This window comes from Procambarus clarkii, chromosome 70 (assembly GCF_040958095.1).
Source record: "Procambarus clarkii isolate CNS0578487 chromosome 70, FALCON_Pclarkii_2.0, whole genome shotgun sequence".
In the NCBI taxonomy this organism is placed as follows: domain Eukaryota; kingdom Metazoa; phylum Arthropoda; class Malacostraca; order Decapoda; family Cambaridae; genus Procambarus; species Procambarus clarkii.
In genome coordinates, this window is record NC_091219.1 from 27,365,504 (window position 1) to 27,387,909 (window position 22,406).

Genomic DNA, 22,406 nt, shown 5'->3' on the forward strand with positions numbered 1-22,406 from the left:
ATACAGCACCAGGGGCGCCAACTAGAGCCAAGCTACAACCAGCAGGGCGCGAGTGTCCTGCCTGATATCCACTGTGGGACCAGGAGCCAAACTTGAGCGTGCAGGTCTGCAGGTCGAAGGGGAAGAAGCGGAGGTCCATGAGGCAGGAGCTGGTGAAGACTGAGGGAGGCGCCCACCGCACCAGCCCCTGGTGGCCCACCACACTACACGTCAACAGCGACGCCCCGTACTCTCCCCCGGCACTTTCTCACACAAAATACCAACAACTTTATTAATATAGCAATGAAAAATATCTTTATTAAATAATAAAATGACAAAAACTTCCATATCTAACAAGATATTATACACACACATTAGGTATGATAGGGAAATAGGACCGTAGTCATTGCTGTAAACAACCGATGCTCGAAAGGCGGGATCCAAGAGTCAATGCTCGATCCTGCAGACACAAATTGGTGTCTGCAGGATATATATATATATATATATATATATATATATATATATATATATATATATATATATATATATATATATATATCGTATAAATTGTTGGCTCTGAAATGTTTATGTTGTGTGCGTGTGATAGCAGAGTGGAAGATCATCTGCCTCAAGCCCATGGGGCCGGAGGTTCAAGTCTCCTAGCGCCCAAGTGAAGGCAATATATACATCACGTCTAAGAGCCAGAATCGCACATCTTGGCCTAGTAAGCAAAACTCTATTTGCTTAACAGGGAGAACTACTTTCGTTTTCAAATATATATATTTCCAAATTCCTTCTTTGTCAACAATATTAATACATTAAGAACATGAATTACTGATTTAGTTATGTTAGACTGGATTAGGGAAGGGTTAGGCTACTGGATTAGGGAAGGGTTAGGCGCCTGGATTAGGGTAGGGTTAGACTACTGGATTAGGGAAGGGTTAGGCGCCTGGATTAGGGTAGCGTTAGGCTACTGGATTAGGGTAGGGTTAGACTACTGGTTTAGGGTAGGGTTAGGCTACTGGATTAGGGTAGGGTTAGACTACTGGTTTAGGGTAGGGTTAGGCTACTGGATTAGGGTAGGGTTAGGCTACTGGATTAGGGTAGGGTTAGGCTACTGGATTAGGGTGGCGTTAGGCTACTGGATTAGGGAAGGGTTAGGCGCCTGGATTAGGGTAGGGTTAGACTACTGGTTTAGGGTAGGGTTAGGCTACTGGATTAGGGTGGCGTTAGGCTACTGGATTAGGGAAGGGTTAGGCGCCTGGATTAGGGTAGGGTTAGACTACTGGATTAGGGTAGGGTTAGGCTACTGGATTAGGGTAGGGTTAGGCTACTGGATTAGGGTGGCGTTAGGCTACTGGATTAGGGTAGCGTTAGGCTACTGGATTAGGGTAGGGTTAGGCTACTGGATTAGGGTAGGGTTAGGCTACTGGATTAGGGTAGGGTTAGGCTACTGGATTAGGGTGGCGTTAGGCTACTGGATTAGGGTAGCGTTAGGCTACTGGATTAGGGTAGCGTTAGGCTACTGGATTAGGGTAGGGTTAGACTACTGGTTTAGGGTAGGGTTAGGCTACTGGATTAGGGTAGGGTTAGGCTACTGGATTAGGGTAGGGTTAGGCTACTGGATTAGGGTAGGGTTAGGCTACTGGATTAGGGTGGCGTTAGGCTACTGGATTAGGGTAGCGTTAGGCTACTGGATTAGGGTAGGGTTAGGCTACTGGATTAGGGTAGCGTTAGGCTACTGGATTAGGGTAGCGTTAGGCTACTGGATTAGGGTAGCGTTAGGCTACTGGATTAGGGTAGGGTTAGGCTACTGGATTAGGGTAGGGTTAGGCTACTGGATTAGGGTAGGGTTAGGCTACTGGATTAGGGTAGGGTTAGGCTACTGGATTAGGGTAGGGTTAGGCTACTGGATTAGGGTAGGGTTAGGCTACTGGATTAGGGTAGGGTTAGGCTACTGGATTAGGGTAGGGTTAGGCTACTGGATTAGGGTAGGGTTAGGCTACTGGATTAGGGTAGGGTTAGGCTACTGGATTAGGGTAGGGTTAGGCTACTGGATTAGGGTAGGGTTAGGCTACTGGATTAGGGTAGGGTTAGGCTACTGGATTAGGGTAGGGTTAGGCTACTGGATTAGGGTAGGGTTAGGCTACTGGATTAGGGTGGCGTTAGGCTACTGGATTAGGGTAGCGTTAGGCTACTGGATTAGGGTAGGGTTAGGCTACTGGATTAGGGTAGCGTTAGGCTACTGGATTAGGGTAGCGTTGGGCTACTGGATTAGGGTAGGGTTAGGCTACTGGATTAGGGTAGGGTTAGGCTACTGGATTAGGGTAGGGTTAGGCTACTGGATTAGGGTGGCGTTAGGCTACTGGATTAGGGTAGGGTTAGGCTACTGGATTAGGGTAGCGTTAGGCTACTGGATTAGGGTAGGGTTAGGCTACTGGATTAGGGTAGGGTTAGGCTACAGGATTAGGGTAGCGTTAGGCTACTGGATTAGGGTAGGGTTAGGCTACTGGATTAGGGTAGGGTTAGGCTACTGGATTAGGGTAGCGTTAGGCTACTGGATTAGGGTAGGGTTAGGCTACTGGATTAGGGTGGCGTTAGGCTACTGGATTAGAGTAGCGTTAGGCTACTGGATTAGGGTAGCGTTAGGCTACTGGATTAGGGTAGGGTTAGGCTACTGGATTAGGGTAGCGTTAGGCTACTGGATTAGGGTAGCGTTAGGCTACTGGATTAGGGTAGCGTTAGGCTACTGGATTAGGGTAGCGTTAGACTACTGGATTAGGGTAGGGTTAGGCTACTGGATTAGGGTAGCGTTAGGCTACTGGATTAGGGTAGGGTTAGGCTACTGGATTAGGGTAGCGTTAGGCTACTGGATTAGGGTAGCGTTAGGCTACTGGATTAGGGTAGGGTTAGGCTACTGGATTAGGGTAGGGCTAGGGTACTGGATTAGGGTAGGGTTAGGCTACTGGATTAGGGTAGGGTTAGGCTACTGGATTAGGGTGGCGTTAGGCTACTGGATTAGGGTAGGGTTAGGCTACTGGATTAGGGTAGGGTTAGGCTACTGGATTAGGGTAGCGTTAGGCTACTGGATTACGGTAGGGTTAGGCTACTGGATTAGGGTAGCGTTAGGCTACTGGATTAGGGTAGCGTTAGGCTACTGGATTAGGGTAGGGTTAGGCTACTGGATTAGGGTAGCGTTAGGCTACTGGATTAGGGTAGCGTTAGGCTACTGGATTAGGGTAGCGTTAGGCTACTGGATTAGGGTAGCGTTAGGCTACTGGATTAGGGTAGGGTTAGGCTACTGGATTAGGGTAGCGTTAGGCTACTGGATTAGGGTAGGGTTAGGCTACTGGATTAGGGTAGCGTTAGGCTACTGGATTAGGGTAGCGTTAGGCTACTGGATTAGGGTAGCGTTAGGCTACTGGATTAGGGTAGCGTTAGGCTACTGGATTAGGGTAGCGTTAGGCTACTGGATTAGGGTAGGGCTAGGCTACTGGATTAGGGTAGCGTTAGGCTACTGGATTAGGGTAGCGTTAGGCTACTGGATTAGGGTAGCGTTAGGCTACTGGATTAGGGTGGCGTTAGGCTACTGGATTAGGGTAGCGTTAGGCTACTGGATTACGGTAGGGTTAGGCTACTGGATTAGGGTAGGGCTAGGCTACTGGATTAGGGTAGGGTTAGGCTACTGGATTAGGGTAGCGTTAGGCTACTGGATTAGGGTGGCGTTAGGCTACTGGATTAGGGTAGGGTTAGGCTACTGGATTAGGGTAGGGTTAGGCTACTGGATTAGGGTAGGGTTAGGCTACTGGATTAGGGTAGCTTTGAAAGGGAAGGATCCCAAGACAACTGCCTGCTGTCCAACAGAACCTGTACCTTCCCCGAGGCTGTTTAGACCACTAAGACATTATATATCTAAAGACCCCACTCACCCCTCACCCCCATGGACCAGTCCCCCCCCCCCAGCAGCTGACGAAACACCTGCAGTGATTGTTAATTAATTTGAAAGAGAACGAAAGTTAACCGTTATAATAACACGACCGAACACATGAGCCATGAGAGGTACACGACCGAACACATGAGCCATGAGAGGAACACGACCGAACACATGAGTCATGAGAGGAACACGACCGAACACATGAGCCATGAGAGGTACACGACCGAACACATGAGTCATGAGAGGAACACGACCGAACACATGAGCCATGAGAGGAACACGACCGAACACATGAGCCATGAGAGGAACACGACCGAACACATGAGCCATGAGAGGAACACGACCGAACACATGAGCCATAAGAAGAACACGACCGAACACATGAGCCATGAGAGGAACACGACCGAACACATGAGCCATGAGAGGAACACGACCGAACACATGAGCCATGAGAGGAACACGACCGAACACATGAGCCATGAGAGGAACACGACCGAACACATGAGACATAAGGGATACGATTCAGATCACAGCCCAGAACAACGGAAATGACCCAACACGAACAATCCTGGGAGTCGAGCAGGGAAATCGACCAGGGAGTCGACCAGGGAGTCGACTAGGGAGTCGACCTCGTAGCCAACAACAACACGCGGCGGGAAACGAGGTAATTGGTGATGTGGAATTGACGAGGCGGAGGTCAAACTGACAAACGTAAACACAACTCCATTGACATGTGCTTGAGCGACTCCATATCACTGAGGGCGAAGCCGGTAACTCCTGGCTGGCTACACGTTGACCTCTATAGTTAATTGGTCACGGTCACCAGGTCGGGGGTCAGGGGTCACAGGGCCCCAGGTCGGGGGTCAGGGGTCACAGGGCCCCAGGTCGGGGGTCAGGGGTCACAGGGCCCCAGGTCGGGGGTCAGGGGTCACAGGGCCCCAGGTCGGGGGTCAGGGGTCACAGGGCCCCAGGTGGGGGGTCACCAGGAGGACCCAAACATCCCCCTCTCAGGAACTCAACTCTTCTACACTAATCTACACCCTTCAACACACTGCTAAACTTTGTTGCACCTAGCTACACCCCCCTCTACACCCTGCTACACCCCCTCTACACCCCTCTACACCCTGCTACACCCACTCTACACCCTACTACACCCTGCTACACTCACCTGGAAGCCGTCGTAGGTCCAGGAGCCAAACTTCATGACACACGTCTGCTCGTCAAAAGGGAAGTACTCTACGTCAATCTCGCACGAGGACTTGTAGATGGCTGGCGGCTTCCACTCCACCAGGCCGTTCATGTGTAGAGTGGCCTTCGTCGACAACGTCACCTCGAAGTTGCCGTCAGCGCTAGTGAGGGGCAGGGGTGAGGGGCAGGGGTGAGGGGCAGGGGTGAGGGGCAGGGTGAGGGGGGTGCAGGGCGAGGGGGGGGGCAGGGTGAGGGGGGTGCAGGGCGAGGGGGGGGGGCAGGGTGAGGGGGGGCAGGGTAAGGGGGGGCAGGGCGAGGGGGGGGGGCAGGGCGAGGGGGGGGCAGGGCGAGGGGGGGGGGCAGGGCGAGGGGGGGGGCAGGGGGGGAGAGAGAGGGAGGGAAAGCACCAAGTGTTAATCACTACTACTCTCAATCTACTTCTCTATGTTACAACAACATGTTGGTTAGTATTGCACACACACACACACACACACACACACACACACACACACACACACACACACACACACACACACACACACACACACATACACACACACACACACACACACACACACACACACACACACACACACACACACGCCCACACACACAATCCACACAACACCCACACAATCGGGTAGCAAGCGGAGTGCCTCAAAGACCGATAACTAGTTCATTTACATAGTTTACCTAACTATAGGAATTGAATCATATGCCGATGTTTGCAGACGTTTATGATGCACAATTAATAAGAAGAGTGAAGACAGATGAGCATTGTAAACTCAAAGAATAATTTACGGTTGTTCCTACAGACTTGGTCCGAGAAATGGCTACTGGATTTCAACGGCAGCAAGTGTAAGGTGAGGAGAGTGGAAAAGAGGAAAGAGGAGAGTAAAAGGACGGAAACACAAAGACGAAGAGCTAGTTGTTAGCAGGACGAAGAAGGAAGAACTCCGTAGGCACATAATAACAGCATAACAGCACCAGCATACGCTTACATTGCTTTTCAGTGCCTACGTGAGACCAATTGTAGAGTATGCAGCACCACCGTCGAGCCTGCATCTCAACAGACACATCAGAAACTTGAGATTTGCAACGAAGCTCGTCCCTGAATTACTAGGAATAGTGTATGAATAAAGCTGAAAGACCTGGAACTATCGTCGCAAACAAGAGAGAGAGAGAGAGAGAGAGAGAGAGAGAGAGAGAGAGAGAGAGAGAGAGAGAGAGAGAGAGAGAGAGAGAGAGAGAGAGAGAGCGAGAGAGAGAGAGAGAGAGAGAGAGAGAGAGAGAGAGAGAGAGAGAGAGAGAGAGAGAGAGAGAGAGAGAGAGAGAGAGAGAGAGAGAGAGAGAGAGAGAGACATGATAGACACACACAAAATACTGAACTTTACAGAGTGAGAGAGATATATTGTGTGGTTGCTCACAGTAATGGATGTGGTCAGAGGACGGGGGTTGGAAAAAGATGCTCATAATAAATACCAATGGAACAAGAGAGCAAGGATGGAAGCCTGAGTCTTGTGAGTCAAGGAGATGTTACACAGTTTTCAGTCCTCGTAACAGTAGCTGCAAAACGGAATGAGCTAAAGGAACAGATTGTGAAGCAAAACTCCATACATAATTTTATATTTAGATATGATATAAAAATAGATTGGGAGTCATTACATTACACACACACACACACACACACACACACACACACACACACACACACACACACACACACACACACACATTGTCGTTATAGGACAAAGAGTAATGGGAAGACGGGACACCACGAGCGTAACTCTCATGCTGTAACTACATATAGGTATATAATTACACAGGAAAACACAAGCATTACATAGTAAATCGTACAAGCAAGAGCAAGTGCATTACAAATACAGGCGGGAGAACAAGTAATAAGCACACAACAATAACAAAAACACGTGGCTTAAAAGTACTGGGCGTCAGTAAATAAATTTGTACAATTACACCAAACTGTTTTCTGCGCTACGATAGTTTTGTTAATGTACTCACCTGTTTCTTGCTGAGGCAGGTGTCTGCTGACACACCTGTTGAAGTGGCAGGTGTCTGCTGACACACCTGTTGAAGTGGCAGGTGTCTGCTGACACACCTGTTGAAGTGGCAGGTGTCTGCTGACACACCTGTTGAAGTGGCAGGTGTCTGCTGACACACCTGTTGAAGTGGCAGGTGTCTGCTGACACACCTGCTGTCGATGCAGGTGTCTGCCGACAAATGGGTGGGAGAGCTGACGGGCAATGTTGTTATTTTCCTGGATAAGTTTCTTCCTATGTAGGGCCCTCCCTCCCTTCCCTCCCTCCCCCCTCCCTCCCCCCCTCCCTCCTCCCCCCTCCCTTCCCTCCCTCCCTCCCCGCTCCCTCCCTCCCTCCCCCCCTTCCCTCCCCCTCCCTTCCCTCCCTCACTCACCCCTCTGAAGCCCTCATCATTCCTCCAACCCGTCTTCCCTTCTTGTCCCCATATGTGAGTGTGGCCAGTCTGGTGTGAGAGTGGCATGAGTGGTGTGAGAGTGGCATGAGTGGGGAGTGGCATGAGTGGTGTGAGAGTGGCATGAGTGGGGAGTGGCATGAGTGGTGTGAGAGTGGCATGAGTGGGGAGTGGCATGAGTGGTGTGAGAGTGGCATGAGTGGGGAGAGTGGCATGAGTGGTGTGAGAGTGGCATGAGTGGTGTGAGAGTGGCATGAGATTGGGGTGAGAGTGGCATGAGTGGTGTAAGAGTGGCATGAGTGGTGTAAGAGTGGCATGAGTGGTGTGAGAGTGGCATGAGAGTGGGGTGAGAGTGGCATGAGTGGTGTAAGAGTGGCATGAGTGGTGTGAGAGTGGCATGAGTGGTGTAAGAGTGGCATGAGAGTGGGGTGAGAGTGGCATGAGTGATGTGAGAGTAGCATGAGTGGGGTGAGAGTGGCATGAGTGGTGTAAGAGTGGCATGAGTGGTGTGAGAGTGGCAAAAGTGGCATGAGTGGGGAGAGAGTGGCATGAGTGGTGTAAGAGTGGCATGAGTGGTGTGAGAGTGGCATGAGTGGGGAGAGAGTGGCATGAGTGGTGTGAGAGTGGCATGAGTGGTGTAAGAGTGGTGTGAGAGTGGCATGAGAGTGGGGTGAGAGTGGCATGAGAGTGGGGTGAGAGTGGCATGAGAGTGGGGTGAGAGTGGCATGAGTGGTGTGAGAGTGGGGTGAGGTTGGCAAGAGTGGTGTGAGAGTGGCATGAGTGGTGTGAGAGTGGCATGAGTGGTGTGAGAGTGGCATGAGAGTGGGGTGAGAGTGGCATGAGAGTGGGGTGAGAGTGGCATGAGTGGTGTGAGAGTGGTGTGAGAGTGGCATGAGAGTGGGGTGAGAGTGGCATGAGAGTGGCATGAGAGTGGCATGAGAGTGATGTGAGGGTGGCATGAGAGTGGGGTGAGAGTGGCATGAGAGTGGCATGAGAGTGGTGTGAGGGTGGCATGAGAGTGGCATGAGAGTGGGGTGAGAGTGGTGTGAGAGTGGCATGAGAGTGGGGTGAGGGTGGCATGAGAGTGGCATATGAGAGGTGTGAGTGGTCTGAGGCAGGAGGACAGATCAGCCTTAATAATCAATGTTTACAATTCACCTCCACGACTGCACCGCTCTCACTCAAACTCCGGAAGATGCACACCCTCTTACTGGTCCCCCTTGTCCCCTGCCCTGGTCCCCCCTGCCCTGGTCCCCCTGCCCTGGTCCCCTGCCCTGGTCCCCCCTGCCCTGGTCCCCCTGCCCTGGTCCCCTGCCCTGGTCCCCCTGCCCTGGTCCCCTGCCCTGGTCCCCCTGCCCTGGTCCCCTGCCCTGGCCCCCTGCCCTGGTCCCCCTGCCCTGGTTCCCTGCCCTGGTCCCCCTGCCCTGGTCCCCTGCCCTGGTCCCCCTGCCCTGGTCCCCCTGCCCTGGTCCCCCCTGCCCTGGTCCCCTGCCCTTGTCCCCCCTGCCCTGGTCCCCTGCCCTGGTCCCCCCCTGCCCTGGTCCCCTGCCCTGGTCCCCCCTGCCCTGGTTCCCTGCCCTGGTCCCCCTGCCCTGGTCCCCTGCCCTGGTCACCCCCTGCCCTGGTCCCCCCTGCTCTGGTCCCCCAGTCCTGGTCCCCTGCCCTGGTCCCCCCTGCCCTGGTCCCCTGCCCTGGTCCCCCCCTGCCCTGGTCCCCTGCCCTGGTCCCCCTGCCCTGGTCCCCTGCCCTGGTCCCCCCTGCCCTGGTCCCCCTGCCCTGGTCCCCTGCCCTGGTCCCCCCTGCCCTGGTCTCCTGCCCTGGTCCCCCCTGCCCTGGTCCCCCAGTCCTGGTCCCCTGCCCTGGTCCCCCTGCCCTGGTCCCCCAGTCCTGGTCCCCCTGCCCTGGTCCCCTGCCCCAACATGGACCCCAACACATGACCCTAACATGGACCCCAACACATGACCCCAACATGGACCCCAACACATGACCCCAACATGGACCCCAACACATGACCCCAACATGGACCCCCCAACAGATGACCCCAACATGGACCCCCCAACACACGACCACAACATGAACCCCCCAACACACGACCACAACATGAACCCCCCAACACATGACCCCAACATGGACCCCCAACACATGACCACAACATGGACCCCACAACACTTGACCCCCAACATGGACCCCCAACACATGACCCCAACATGGACCCCCAACACATGACCCCAACATGGACCCCCAACACGTGACCCCAACATGGACCCCCAACACATGACCACAACATGGACCCCCACAACACTTGACCCCCAACATGGACCCCCAACACATGACCCCAACATGGACCCCCAACACATGACCCAAACAAGGACCCCCAACACATGACCACAACATGGACCCCCACAACACATGACCCCAACATGGACCCCCCCAACACATGACCCCAACATGGACCCCCCCAACACATGACCCCAACATGGACCCCCACAACACATGACCCCAACATGGACCCCCACAACACATGACCCCAACATGGACCCCAACACATGACCCCAACATGGACCCCCACAACACATGATCTCAACATGGACCCCAACACATGACCCCAACATGGACCCCAACACATCACCCACAACAATCACCTCACATTAGTAACTTAAATGTGATAGACAGGATCCGTAGAGTTCACCCTGTCATGTCCCTCTCCACCTGACTCCGGATGAACAGTCTCCTGTAGCTCAGACTACCACCACCTGTAGCTCAGACTACCACCACCTGTAGCTCCGACTACCACCACCTGTAGCTCAGACTACCACCACCTGTAGCTCAGACTACCACCACCTGTAGCTCAGACTACCACCACCTGTAGCTCAGACTACCACCACCTGTAGCTCAGACTACCACCACCTGTAGCTCAGACTACCACCACCTGTAGCTCAGACTACCACCACCTGTAGCTCAGACTACCACCACCTGTAGCTCAGACTACCACCACCTGTAGCTCAGACTACCACCACCTGTAGCTCAGACTACCACCACCTGTAGCTCAGACTACCACCACCTGTAGCTCAGACTACTACCACCTGTAGCTCAGACTACCACCACCTGTAGCTCAGACTACCACCACCTGTAGCTCCGACTACCACCACCTGTAGCTCAGACTACCACCACCTGTAGCTCAGACTACCATCACCTGTAGCTCAGACTACCACCACCTGTAGCTCAGACTACCACCACCTGTAGCTCAGACTACCACCACCTGTAGCTCCGACTACCACCACCTGTAGCTCAGACTAGCACCACCTGTAGCTCAGACTACCACCACCTGTAGCTCCGACTACCACCACCTGTAGCTCAGACTACCACCACCTGTAGCTCAGACTACCATCACCTGTAGCTCAGACTACCACCACCTGTAGCTCCGACTACCACCACCTGTAGCTCAGACTACCACCACCTGTAGCTCCGACTACCACCACCTGTAGCTCAGACTAGCACCACCTGTAGCTCCGACTACCACCACCTGTAGCTCAGACTACCACCACCTGTAGCTCAGACTACCACCACCTGTAGTTCAGACTACCACCACCTGTAGCTCAGACTACCACCACCTGTAGCTCAGACTACCACCACCTGTAGCTCAGACTACCACCACCTGTAGCTCCGACTACCACCACCTGTAGCTCAGACTACCACCACCTGTAGCTCAGACTACCACCACCTGTAGCTCAGACTACCACCACCTGTAGCTCAGACTACCACCACCTGTAGCTCAGATTACCACCACCTGTAGCTCAGACTACCACCACCTGTAGGAACAACTACCACCACCTGCCTGCCTATCCACACATAGTAACCCACCTGCCTGCCTATCCACACACAGTAACCCACCTGCCTGCCTATCCACACACAGTAACCCACCTGCCTGCCTATCCACACATAGTAACCCACCTGCCTGCCTATCCCCACACAGTAACCCACCTGCCTGCCTATCCCCACACAGTAACCCACCTGCCTGCCTATCCTCACACAGTAACCCACCTGCCTGCCTATCCACACACAAAACATTCAATGAGAAAGCAGCATAATTATTGTATTCTTAATTTTCCTGCATTTTAAGTCAACATTAAACATTACAAACCTAATTAAATCCACTGTAATATCTGGTCCACACAGTGTTGGAACTGTATGTTAAGACAGGTTTGCAAGAAAACATTTTTGCTTACAAAAATATATGCGCATTATTCTCAATTTCCTAACATTGGTTATGTTATGTTATTGGTTATTCATTAGTACCAAATTCTACTTGTTAATTGTCCATTACGTCAATATATGCACGCTGGTCCACATCGTCAATTTAAGTACTGTCTAAGCAGGAGGATGGAGATGCAAATCCCCCTTCAGTATCTTGTATGATGCGATTATGTCCCCCACTGTCTATCCTCCTCTCTAGAGTTGTGAGGTCTCGTTCCCTTAACTTATCCTCATTAGGTCACACGTCTTGGCTCTGTCAATAACTTTGTTGCAAACTTTTATACCTTTAATTTTGGTTTTATGATTCCCAAGGTGCGGTATTCCAGGCCAGTGCTGCATACTGCCATACTGGCCCAACAACGGCTGTATAGACTGCCTTGAAAGAGCCCGAGGTTAGGTCTGTAAACTACGTTCAAATATTGAGCTGCGTCCCCTATGTTGGCGATGTTTCTCTTGTCTGTGTGGGGCTCTGATGCCAGTCTTGGACATGTATCCACGCCTCATTCTCTGACTCCTGTAGTTGCCTTCTCCTTATGGCGCCCAACTACTTGAGCTGGACGGCTCATTCACGTAAATTAGGAACAGTAGGAGTCCAAGAGCGAGCCTTGGGGAACACCACTTGTTACCTCCCTTCAACTCTAAACCTCATCTCCGACTGTAACTGTATTCAGTCCTTCATGGTATCCCTTGCCCAGTTCAATGTCCACACTGTTATCTGTGATTTCTCCTCCATCTTGAACACCAGCCTCTTGAGAAGAACTGTGTCAAGTGTTCTTTGACAATATGGGACAATACAGCGTAGCCAACATTATTTTTCCTGTCCTGGTTTAGTAACCCTGTCATAGATCACTGTAAACTTTGTCAGGCACCACTCTCCTCTTTTACACCCATGTTGCCCTTTTCTTGCAATGTTTAGTCTCACCAAATGTTTACATTTCCCACCACAGGTGTCCCTCCACAGGTGTCCCACCACAGGTGTCCCACCACATGTGTCCCACCACATGTCTCTCACCACAGGTGTCCCACCACATGTGTCCCACCACAGGTGTCCCACCACACGTGTCCCACCACATGTCTCTCACCACATGTCTCTCACCACATGTGTCTCACCACATGTGTCCCACCACAGGTGTGGAGAGGAAGGAACAAGGAATCATCACCTTTAAGGGTCAAATATTTAACAGGTTAGCCAGGTGTTGGTGGCACCTCATCTCCCTGCCAGCCAGGTGTTGGTGGCACCTCATCTCCCTGCCAGCCAGGTGTTGGTGGCACCTCATCTCCCTGCCAGCCAGGTGTTGGTGGCACCTCATCTCCCTGCCAGCCAGGTGTTGGTGGCACCTCATCTCCCTGCCAGCCAGGTGTTGGTGGCACCTCATCACCCTGCCAGCCAGGTGTTGGTGGCACCTCATCTCCCTGCCAGCCAGGTGTTGGTGGCACCTCATCTCCCTGCCAGCCAGGTGTTGGTGGCACCTCATCTCCCTGCCAGCCAGGTGTTGGTGGCACCTCATCTCCCTGCCAGCCAGGTGTTGGTGGCACCTCATCTCCCTGCCAGCCAGGTGTTGGTGGCACCTCATCTCCCTGCCAGCCAGGTGTTGGTGGCACCTCATCTCCCTGCCAGCCAGGTGTTGGTGGCACCTCATCTCCCTGCCAGCCAGGTGTTGGTGGCACCTCATCTCCCTGCCAGCCAGGTGTTGGTGGCACCTCATCTCCCTGCCAGCCAGGTGTTGGTGGCACCTCATCTCCCTGCCAGCCAGGTGTTGGTGGCACCTCATCTCCCTGCCAGCCAGGTGTTGGTGGCACCTCATCTCCCTGCCAGCCAGGTGTTGGTGGCACCTCATCTCCCTGCCAGCCAGGTGTTGGTGGCACCTCATCTCCCTGCCAGCCAGGTGTTGGTGGCACCTCATCTCCCTGCCAGCCAGGTGTTGGTGGCACCTCATATTTAGGTAGGGGACCCCCCCCCTTCCCTTCTGACACACACACAGGAACACTTTCAAATTAATTTAACAGTTTAACGATTTTCTTACCAATAAGGTGGTGTTGAGCAGAGATGAGAACAGTTGGGTCTCGGGCCAGAACCACACGGACCAGTTGGCCTGTGGTGAACATTCTCGAACCTCTACACATTTGTTAACATCATCATCATGTATAACGCAGACATTTGGAAGCAAAGGAGAAATAACTTGGTAATTATGTTCAAATGGCCTGATGCAACAGCCAAAAACCTCTAAGAACTGTCTAGGAAACCTAAAAAGGTCAGAACCCAATGTTATTCTACTGGAGACTTCAGTAGACTTATTATTCTCTTCGGAGACTTCAACCTTCCAAACTTAAGGTATAAGATGACACAATATTACTAGAACAAGTCAAAACTCGTACAAGAACAGAGCAGGCAGCCCAGGAGAGTGACAGGTTTGGTACTCGACCAACAGACAGTTGAGCCAAGTATGGTGAGACAATACACCTCACCTGATCTTCATCAATAATGAACTATTCACGGACATCAAAATGTCAAATTTAACGTATTTCGATCAGAGTATCACTGACATCAAAATATAAACAGTGTAAGAATGGGAAACAGGCGCCGCGCAGCACAGTGACTCTGTGACACTGACGGAGAGTAAACAACCCAACACTGCCCAACCGTTCCCCCGGGAGACACACACCACAACTCTCACACTCACCAACGCAATACTCACATTAAATGAACAACTTTACAAAATCTTCATATCCCCCGACCATCCAAGGGGTTGGGCACCATTCCTTCCCTCCTCGTCCCATCCCTATTCCTTATCTTGATCCCCTTCCCAGAACTATATAATCGGAATAGCTTGGTGCTTTCTCCCTGATAGTTCTCTCTCTTCATAAACATGTCCCTAAACTTCATAAAATAGATAAAAAGAGTTTAACTTTGAAAAAACAGCCCAGAGGACGAAACAGAGGAAAGAAGGTTCCAGAAGAGGCCACACACACACACACACACACACACACACACACACACACACACACACACACACACACACACACACACACACACACACACACACACACACACATCCTAACACAAAAACAAACATGCACAGACACATCACGATGACAGAGACAAAACTAAAACACTCAAAAGCAGAATGAAGGTACTTAAACAAATACAAAGGCCGCCAAGGAAAACAAATACGTCTTTAAATATGAAAATAACACATCAAAAACCTTTCCCAGTCTAGGCTCCTCCCTTTCAAGAGGAAGCATGTACACCGGTGACCATAATAACACTTGGAGATCCTAACAGAAGAATGTGTATCCATGTTTAGCCATGTGATGGACACAATGGGAAGTAAATATTAACTTTTTCATCATCTCTGACAACACAGAAAGGCAAATGTCGGATATTACAACAAGCGAGGCAGACTTTCATATGAAAATAGACCATACACCTATTGACCCAACTCCGGGCCCACACAACTGGAGTTTATCTATACAAGAAGACGTCTGTTTGTCTCAGGTTGGAGACCAGATGCTTGCCGCTGTCCTCACCCAACTTTTACACGTGATGAACGTGGGGTCGGGACGGACGGATGGACGCACATGCATACATACGTACATACATACATACATACATACATACATACATACATACATACATACATACATACATACATACATACATACACAGAACTTTTTCAGTGTCAGTTTAGTAAGTAAATGCAATGTACCAGGAAGTGATGTGGTGGAGGCTGACTCCATACACAGTATCAAATGTAGATATGATAGAGCTCGAGAAGTTCAGGAAACTGTTCACCAGTTAATTGAAGGTTCAGAGGCAGGACCAAAGAGCCGGAGCAAGTGAGAAGACACATCTTCATAAAATGTGAGTTTGTCTTATAATAAGAGAGCAGAACATAGTAGAACAACACAGTTGAACAGTATAACAGGAGAACAACGTCAGGGGCGCGAAAACAACAGAACATTCCCACCTCAGAGACGTTAACCAAGGGATTAGTCAACTCGGGTCAAAGGTCATGTGTATTTACTATTTGTGTCTGGGGGTTCGAGCTATTACCTCTTAGACGCCGGCTTTCTAACCAATCTATTTTTCATCTATTATATCTACTACATATATATATTTCTCTCTAACACACACACACACACACACCCAGGAGGCGGCCTGTAGCAGTTGTCCAACTCCCAGGTACCTATTTACTGCTAGGTGAACAGGCGCATTAAGGTGAAAGAAACTCTGCATGCGTGTGAGCAGACAATCATGCATGCGTGCGAGCAGACAATCATGCATGCGTGTGAGCATGTAATCATGCCTGCGTGTGAGCAGACAATCATGCATGCGTGTGAGCAGACAATCATGCGTGCGTGTGAGCAGACAATCATGCATGCTTGTGAGCAGACAATCATGCATGCGTGTGAGCATGTAATCATGCGTGCGTGTGAGCAGACAATCATGCATGCGTGTGAGCAGACAATCATGCATGCGTGTGAGCAGACAATCATGCATGCATGTGAGCAGACAATCATGCATGCGTGTGAGCAGACAATCATGCATGCATGTGAGCAGACAATCATGCATGCGTGTGAGCAGACAATCACGCATGCGTGTGAGCAGACAATCATGCATGCGTGTGAGCAGACAATCATGCATGCGTGTGAGCAGACAATCATGCGTGCGTGTGAGCAGACAATCATGCATGCTTGTGAGCAGACAATCATGCATGCGTGTGAGCAGACAATCATGCATGCGTGTGAGCAGACAATCATGCGTGCGTGTGAGCAGACAATCATGCATGCGTGTGAGCAGACAATCATGCGTGCGTGTGAGCAGACAATCATGCATGCTTGTGAGCAGACAATCATGCATGCGTGTGAGCAGACAATCATGCATGCGTGTGAGCATGTAATCATGCATGCGTGTGAGCAGACAATCATGCGTGCGTGCGTGCGTGGAGAGGTGCGTGGTAGCGTGCGTGTACTCACTTGTTGTAGAGGACAATGTCAGGTCTCCAGATGTGGTCTGAGGGCACGTGAAGCATCTTGACGCCGCCGTACTCGTCCGGGTCCCAGATGAGTTTGTAGTCGTACCAGTACTGTGGGGGAGCCGTGGGTCAGTGCGTGGCACGGCGGAGGGCACGGGAGAGGCTGGCACGGGGACGTGGGACGGGGGAGGGGAGGGTGGGACGGGGAAGAGGACACGGAAGGGGAGCAGGGGAGGGGAGGGTGGAAATCATGAGGACTGAATAATGACTTTTGGGGTCCCGAGTGATGTTTTACCACTACTGTGGGAGAGCTTCCGTCTGTGTGTGTGTGTGTGTGTGTGTGTGTGTGTGTGTGTGTGTGTGTGTGTGTGTGTGTGTGTGTGTGTGTGTGTTTGTACTCACCTAGTTGTGGTTGTGGGAGTTGAGCTTTGGCTCTTTGGTCCGGCCTCTTGACTGTTAATCAACTCTTGTACGTATTCTGGAGCCTATCGGGCTCTATCATATCTACATTTCAAACTGTGTATGGAGTCAGCCTCCACCACATCACTGTTTAATGCATTTCATTTGTTAACTACTCTGACACTGAAAAAAGGATTTCTAATGTCTCTGAGGCTCATTTGGATACTAAGTTTCCACCTGTGTCCCCTTGTTCGTGTCCCACCCGTGCTAAAGTGTTTGTCTTTGTCCACCCCTGTCAATTCCCCTGACAATTTTGTAGGGGGTCATCATGTCTCCCCTTACTCTTCTGTCTTCCAGGAAGTGACGTTTAGCTCTCGTATCCTTTCCTCGTAACTCATACCTCTCAGTTCTGGGACTAGTCTAGTGGTGTATCTCTAAATCTTCTCTAACTTTGTTTTGTGTTTAACTAGGTATGGACTCCAGGCTGGAGCTGCATACTCCAGGATTGGTCTGACATAAGTGGTATACAAGGTCCTGAACGATTCCTTACACAAGTTTCTAAAGGCAGTTCTTATGTTGGCTAGTCTAGCATATGCCGCTGATGATATCCTTTTGATGTGGGCCTCTGGGGACAGGTTCGGTATGATATCAACCCCAAGATCTTTCTCTCTATTTGACTCTTGTAGGATTTCACCTCCCAGATGGTACCTTGTGTTCAGCTTCCTGCTCCCTTCGCCTAATTTCATTACTTTACACTTTCCTGAGTTAAACATTATTAGCCATTTTCTAGACCATTCCTGCAGTTTGTCCAGGTCATCCTGTAGTCTCCGTCTATCTTCATCTGTCTTGATTCTTCTCATAATTTTTACATCATCAGCAAATATTGAAAGGAATGAGTCTATACCATCTGAAAGATCGTTTACATATATTAGAAACAGGATGGGTCCAAGTACAGAGCCCTGTGGGACTCCGCTGGTGACATCTTCCTAGTCTGATGTCTCCCCCCTCACAGTTACTCTCTGCTTCCTGTTGCTTAGATACTCCCTTATCCACTGGAGCACCTTACCTTTTCTCCTGCCTGTTGCTCCAACTTTTATAACAGCCTTTTATGGAGTACTGTGTCAAAGTACAAAGAAAATGCAGTCTGCCCACACTTCTTTTTCTTGCCTAATTTTTTCCGCCTGGTCACAGAGGCACGATTAAGCATCCCTGAACCCATGCTGGTGGTGTGTTACACAGCTCTTTCCCTCCAGATGTTCTACGAGCCTTTTTCCTCACGATCTTCTCCATCACCTTGCATGGTATATAAGTTAGGAACACTGGCTTGCAGTTTAGTGCCTCTTGCCTGTCACCTTTTTGTATATTGGGACTACTTTAGCTGTCTTCCAGCTTTCCGGTAGGTCTCCTGTTTCCAGTGACCTGTTATACATCATTGAGAGTGGCACATTTAGTGCTTCTGCACCCTCTTTTAGTATCCATGGTGAGATTCTGTCAGGCCCAACAGCCTTTGTCGCAATCAGCTCCAACAGATTCCTTTTGACCTCATCACTAGTGAGGTCAAATTCCTCTAAGGTTGCTTGATTACGCTTCCTCCTCATCTAGTACAGGGGCTTCTCCTTGTTTTATTGTGAGGAACTGGAATCTTTTGTTGCGTTCTTCACACACCTCCTTATCTTTCTCTGTGTATCTGTCTCCCTTTTTCTCAGTTTGATCACGTGTTCCTTCCCTGCTGTTTTCCTCCTGATGTGGCTGTGGAGCAGTTTTGGTTGGGTCTTAGCTTTACTAAATGTTTATTGACGTAGTTGTGCTTGCGGGGTTTGAGCTTCGGCTCTTTGGTCCCACCTCTCATCTGTCAATCAACTGGTGTACAGATTTATGAACCTATTGAGCTCTTATCATATATACATATGTAATTGTGTATGGAGTCTGCCTCCACCACATCACTGCCTAATGCATTCCATTTGCTAACTACTCTGACGCTGAACAAAATTCTTTCTAATGTCTCTGTGGCTGTGGCTCAGGGTTTGTGAGTGTGTAAATTAGTGTGAGTGAGTGAGTGAGTGAGAGCAGAGGGAGGGGAGAGGAGCCCCCCCCCTCACCACCACTACCAAAGTAGCCCGCCGGGACTACCCATAACTTGGGTAAGTCAGTGATATATCCAGTTGTTGGATATCCATAGTTAAACTCTGACTAGTTTCGAGGAATGTATAATGTATGAGGTAGAATGAGGAGGAAGTGAGGGACTGTCAGACTACCATGCGTGGCGGACGCTGGCCATGGTGGTGTGAGGGACGAGGACCACAAACACTTGGTTAATACAAAGGACCTTTGAGTTACCGGAGGACTGAGGGCCCGCACGGTACACCGTGACACACAGTACTGAGGTGAGGCAGAACTAGGACACGTGATGAGGCTCTTACCTGTTCCACCCAGAGGTTGGTCGTCATGATCTGGTTCTTCAGGTTCTGAAAGAGAGAGAGAGAAAGAGAGGAGTTAAAAACTGCACAAACTGGTGTCAGTATTAAAGAAGAGTAATCTGGGTAACATTACAACACCATGTGGGTAACATGTACTTCCTACACACAATCACATCAACACCAGAAATAGTCTCACCAACAAGAGAGGAAAAGACATGGCCGAAGCACTACATATCAAACAGTTTACACACACACTTAGCAGCCAGCTCACACTCGGGGGACATTCAACCATCTTCAAGACTAAGGCAGAATATCTAACACCCCCCCCCCAGTGGTCCTTACTGGTGGTCCTTACTGGTGGCCCTTACTGGTGGTCCTTACTGGTGGCCCCAATATGTGACACCTTTAACCTCACACTCTCTACCCTCTTCCCGCTCGTCCCCTCCCTCCAAATCTTCCCCTATCTGTCCCAATCAAGCTCTCACTCTTTCCCAATCTTCCTTTTTCCCAATCTCCACCCTCTACCCCCCCCCAATCACCGCCTGCCATCCAAACATTTAATATGAATCTCAGTGAGGCTGGAATGTTTATATTTAGCACCACTATGTACTGTGGCCGCCCTGACCTCCACAGTACACAGGCCCACCGCTCTATGTGTTGTCCGCCACCCAGACCACCGAACCTGCCAAGTTGGGACAGGTTAGCCTCAAGTGCCTGCCCTCCAATCTTGGACACACACACACACACACACATTATAATTTATAGATATAGATATACTGTATATATATACTTCGGGCAGGAGCATAAAGATACTGTTCCGGAGCAGCACCTGACGCAGGCTGGAGCAAGGAGCTACTGTTCCACAGTATCACTGGAGCATGGGAGGGAAGACAGTGTTGGAGAGCAGCGCCTTTCCCTGGAGCAGGAGCGGCTGGGTGGAGGGTGGTAATATACCCCATATACCCCCCTCCTGGTGCAGGAGGTGGGGGTATATGAAGGGGGGGGGGAGTATAGCACTATAGTGGGGGGGAACAGGGTCCCTGTGGCCACTCGCGCCAGATCGTCTGGGATTTTTGGGCGATCCCAAAGCGACGGTGGAGGAAACTGTGGTATTTTCACGGCATTTTTTGGGGGTGAGGCGGAGACTGGTGGTAATGGCGGCGGTGAAGGTGTTAAGGCGCTCCTTGTTGTGTGTGTAATGTGGCCTTATGGTGCCACCTGAACACCTGTGGCTATAGCTCTTGTCTCCAGGGGTGCTTCTTATGGCCACACTGGTGGGCCCGGGGACCAACACTGGTGGCCCCAGGGGACCAACACTGGTGGCCCCAGGGGACCAACACTGGTGGCCCCAGGGGAGGGACCACCCCAACACTGGTGGCCCCGGGGGGGGGGGTCAGACCACCCCAACACTGGTGGCCCCGGGGGTGAGACCTCCCCAACACTGGTGGTCCCCGTGGGAGGGACCACCCCCAACACTGGTGGTCCCCTAGGGACCACCCCAACACTGGTGAGCCCCCAGGGACCACAACAACCAACAATGGTGTCTACCTATCATGTTTTTGTTTGTGAGTTAGTGAACTGTTGTGGGTTGCAACCTGGCAACTGGTCAGATGTTGGCATTAAGACCCCTAATGCACCCGATGGCTCTCTTCACCTAACACGAAATATGGTACCTGAAACACCAGTGGCCACTAGGAGACACCAGGTAACATTAGGGGACACCAGGGAAACATTAGGGGGACACAGGAACACCAGAACACACCAGGGAACATCAGAACACACCAGGGAACACCAGGGAACACCAGAACACACCAGGGAACACCAGAACACACCAGGGAACACCAGAGCACACCAGGGAACACCAGAGCACACCAGGGAACACCAGAACACACCAGGGAACACCAGAGCACACCAGGGAACACCAGAGCACACCAGGGAACACCAGAGCACACCAGGGAACACCAGAGCACACCAAGGAACACCAGGGAACACCAGAGCACACCAGGGAACACCAGAGCACACCAGGGAACACCAGGGAATACCAGAGCACACCAGGGAACACCAGAGCACACCAGGGAACACCAGAGCACACCAGGGAACACCAGAGCACACCAGGGAACACCAGAGCACACCAGGGAACACCAGGGAACACCAGAGCACACCAGGGAACATCAGAGCACACCAGGGAACACCAGAGCACACCAGGGAACACCAGAGCACACCAGGGAACACCAGAGCGCACCAGGGAACATCAGAGCACACTAGGGAACATCAGAGCACACCAGGGAACACCAGAGCACACCAGGGAACATCAGAGCACACCAGGGAACACCAGAGCACACCAGGGAACATCAGAGCACACCAGGGAACACCAGAGCACACCAGGGAACACCAGAGCACACCAGGGAACATCAGAGCACACCAGGGAACACCAGAGCACACCAGGCAACACCAGGGAGCACCATAGCACACCAGGGAACACCATAGCACACCAGGGAACACCATAGCACACCATAGCACACCAGGGAACACCATAGCACACCAGGGAACACCATAGCACACCAGGGAACACCATAACACACCTGGGAACACCATAACACACCAGGGAACACCATAGCACACCAGGAAACACCATAGCACATCAGGGAACACCAGGAAACACCATAGCACACCAGGGAACACCAGGGAACACCATAGCACCCCAGGGAACACCAGGGAACACCATAGCACACCAGGGAACACCATAGCACACCAGGGAACACCAAGGTACACCAGGGAGCACCAGGGAACACCAGAACACACCAGGGAACA

At 51.2% G+C, this 22,406-nt stretch overlaps 2 protein-coding genes across 4 annotated transcripts in view; one reads left to right on the top strand and one right to left on the bottom strand.

The window, feature by feature from the left end:
• The window catches only part of LOC138356090 (uncharacterized), a 252,268-nt gene that overhangs the window by 82,222 nt on the left and 147,640 nt on the right, over positions 1 to 22,406 (top strand). The window lies entirely within an intron of this gene.
• The window catches only part of LOC123775373 (nicotinic acetylcholine receptor alpha4), a 147,212-nt gene that overhangs the window by 76,928 nt on the left and 47,878 nt on the right, over positions 1 to 22,406 (bottom strand). Inside the window, exons 2-4 of the mRNA XM_069311764.1 lie at positions 19,599 to 19,643; positions 16,781 to 16,890; positions 5,082 to 5,262 (exon numbers count right to left, since the gene is read on the bottom strand). Of these exons, the coding sequence (XP_069167865.1) occupies positions 5,082 to 5,262; positions 16,781 to 16,890; positions 19,599 to 19,643 (336 nt within the window). The remainder of the gene's footprint in view (positions 1 to 5,081; positions 5,263 to 16,780; positions 16,891 to 19,598; positions 19,644 to 22,406) is intronic.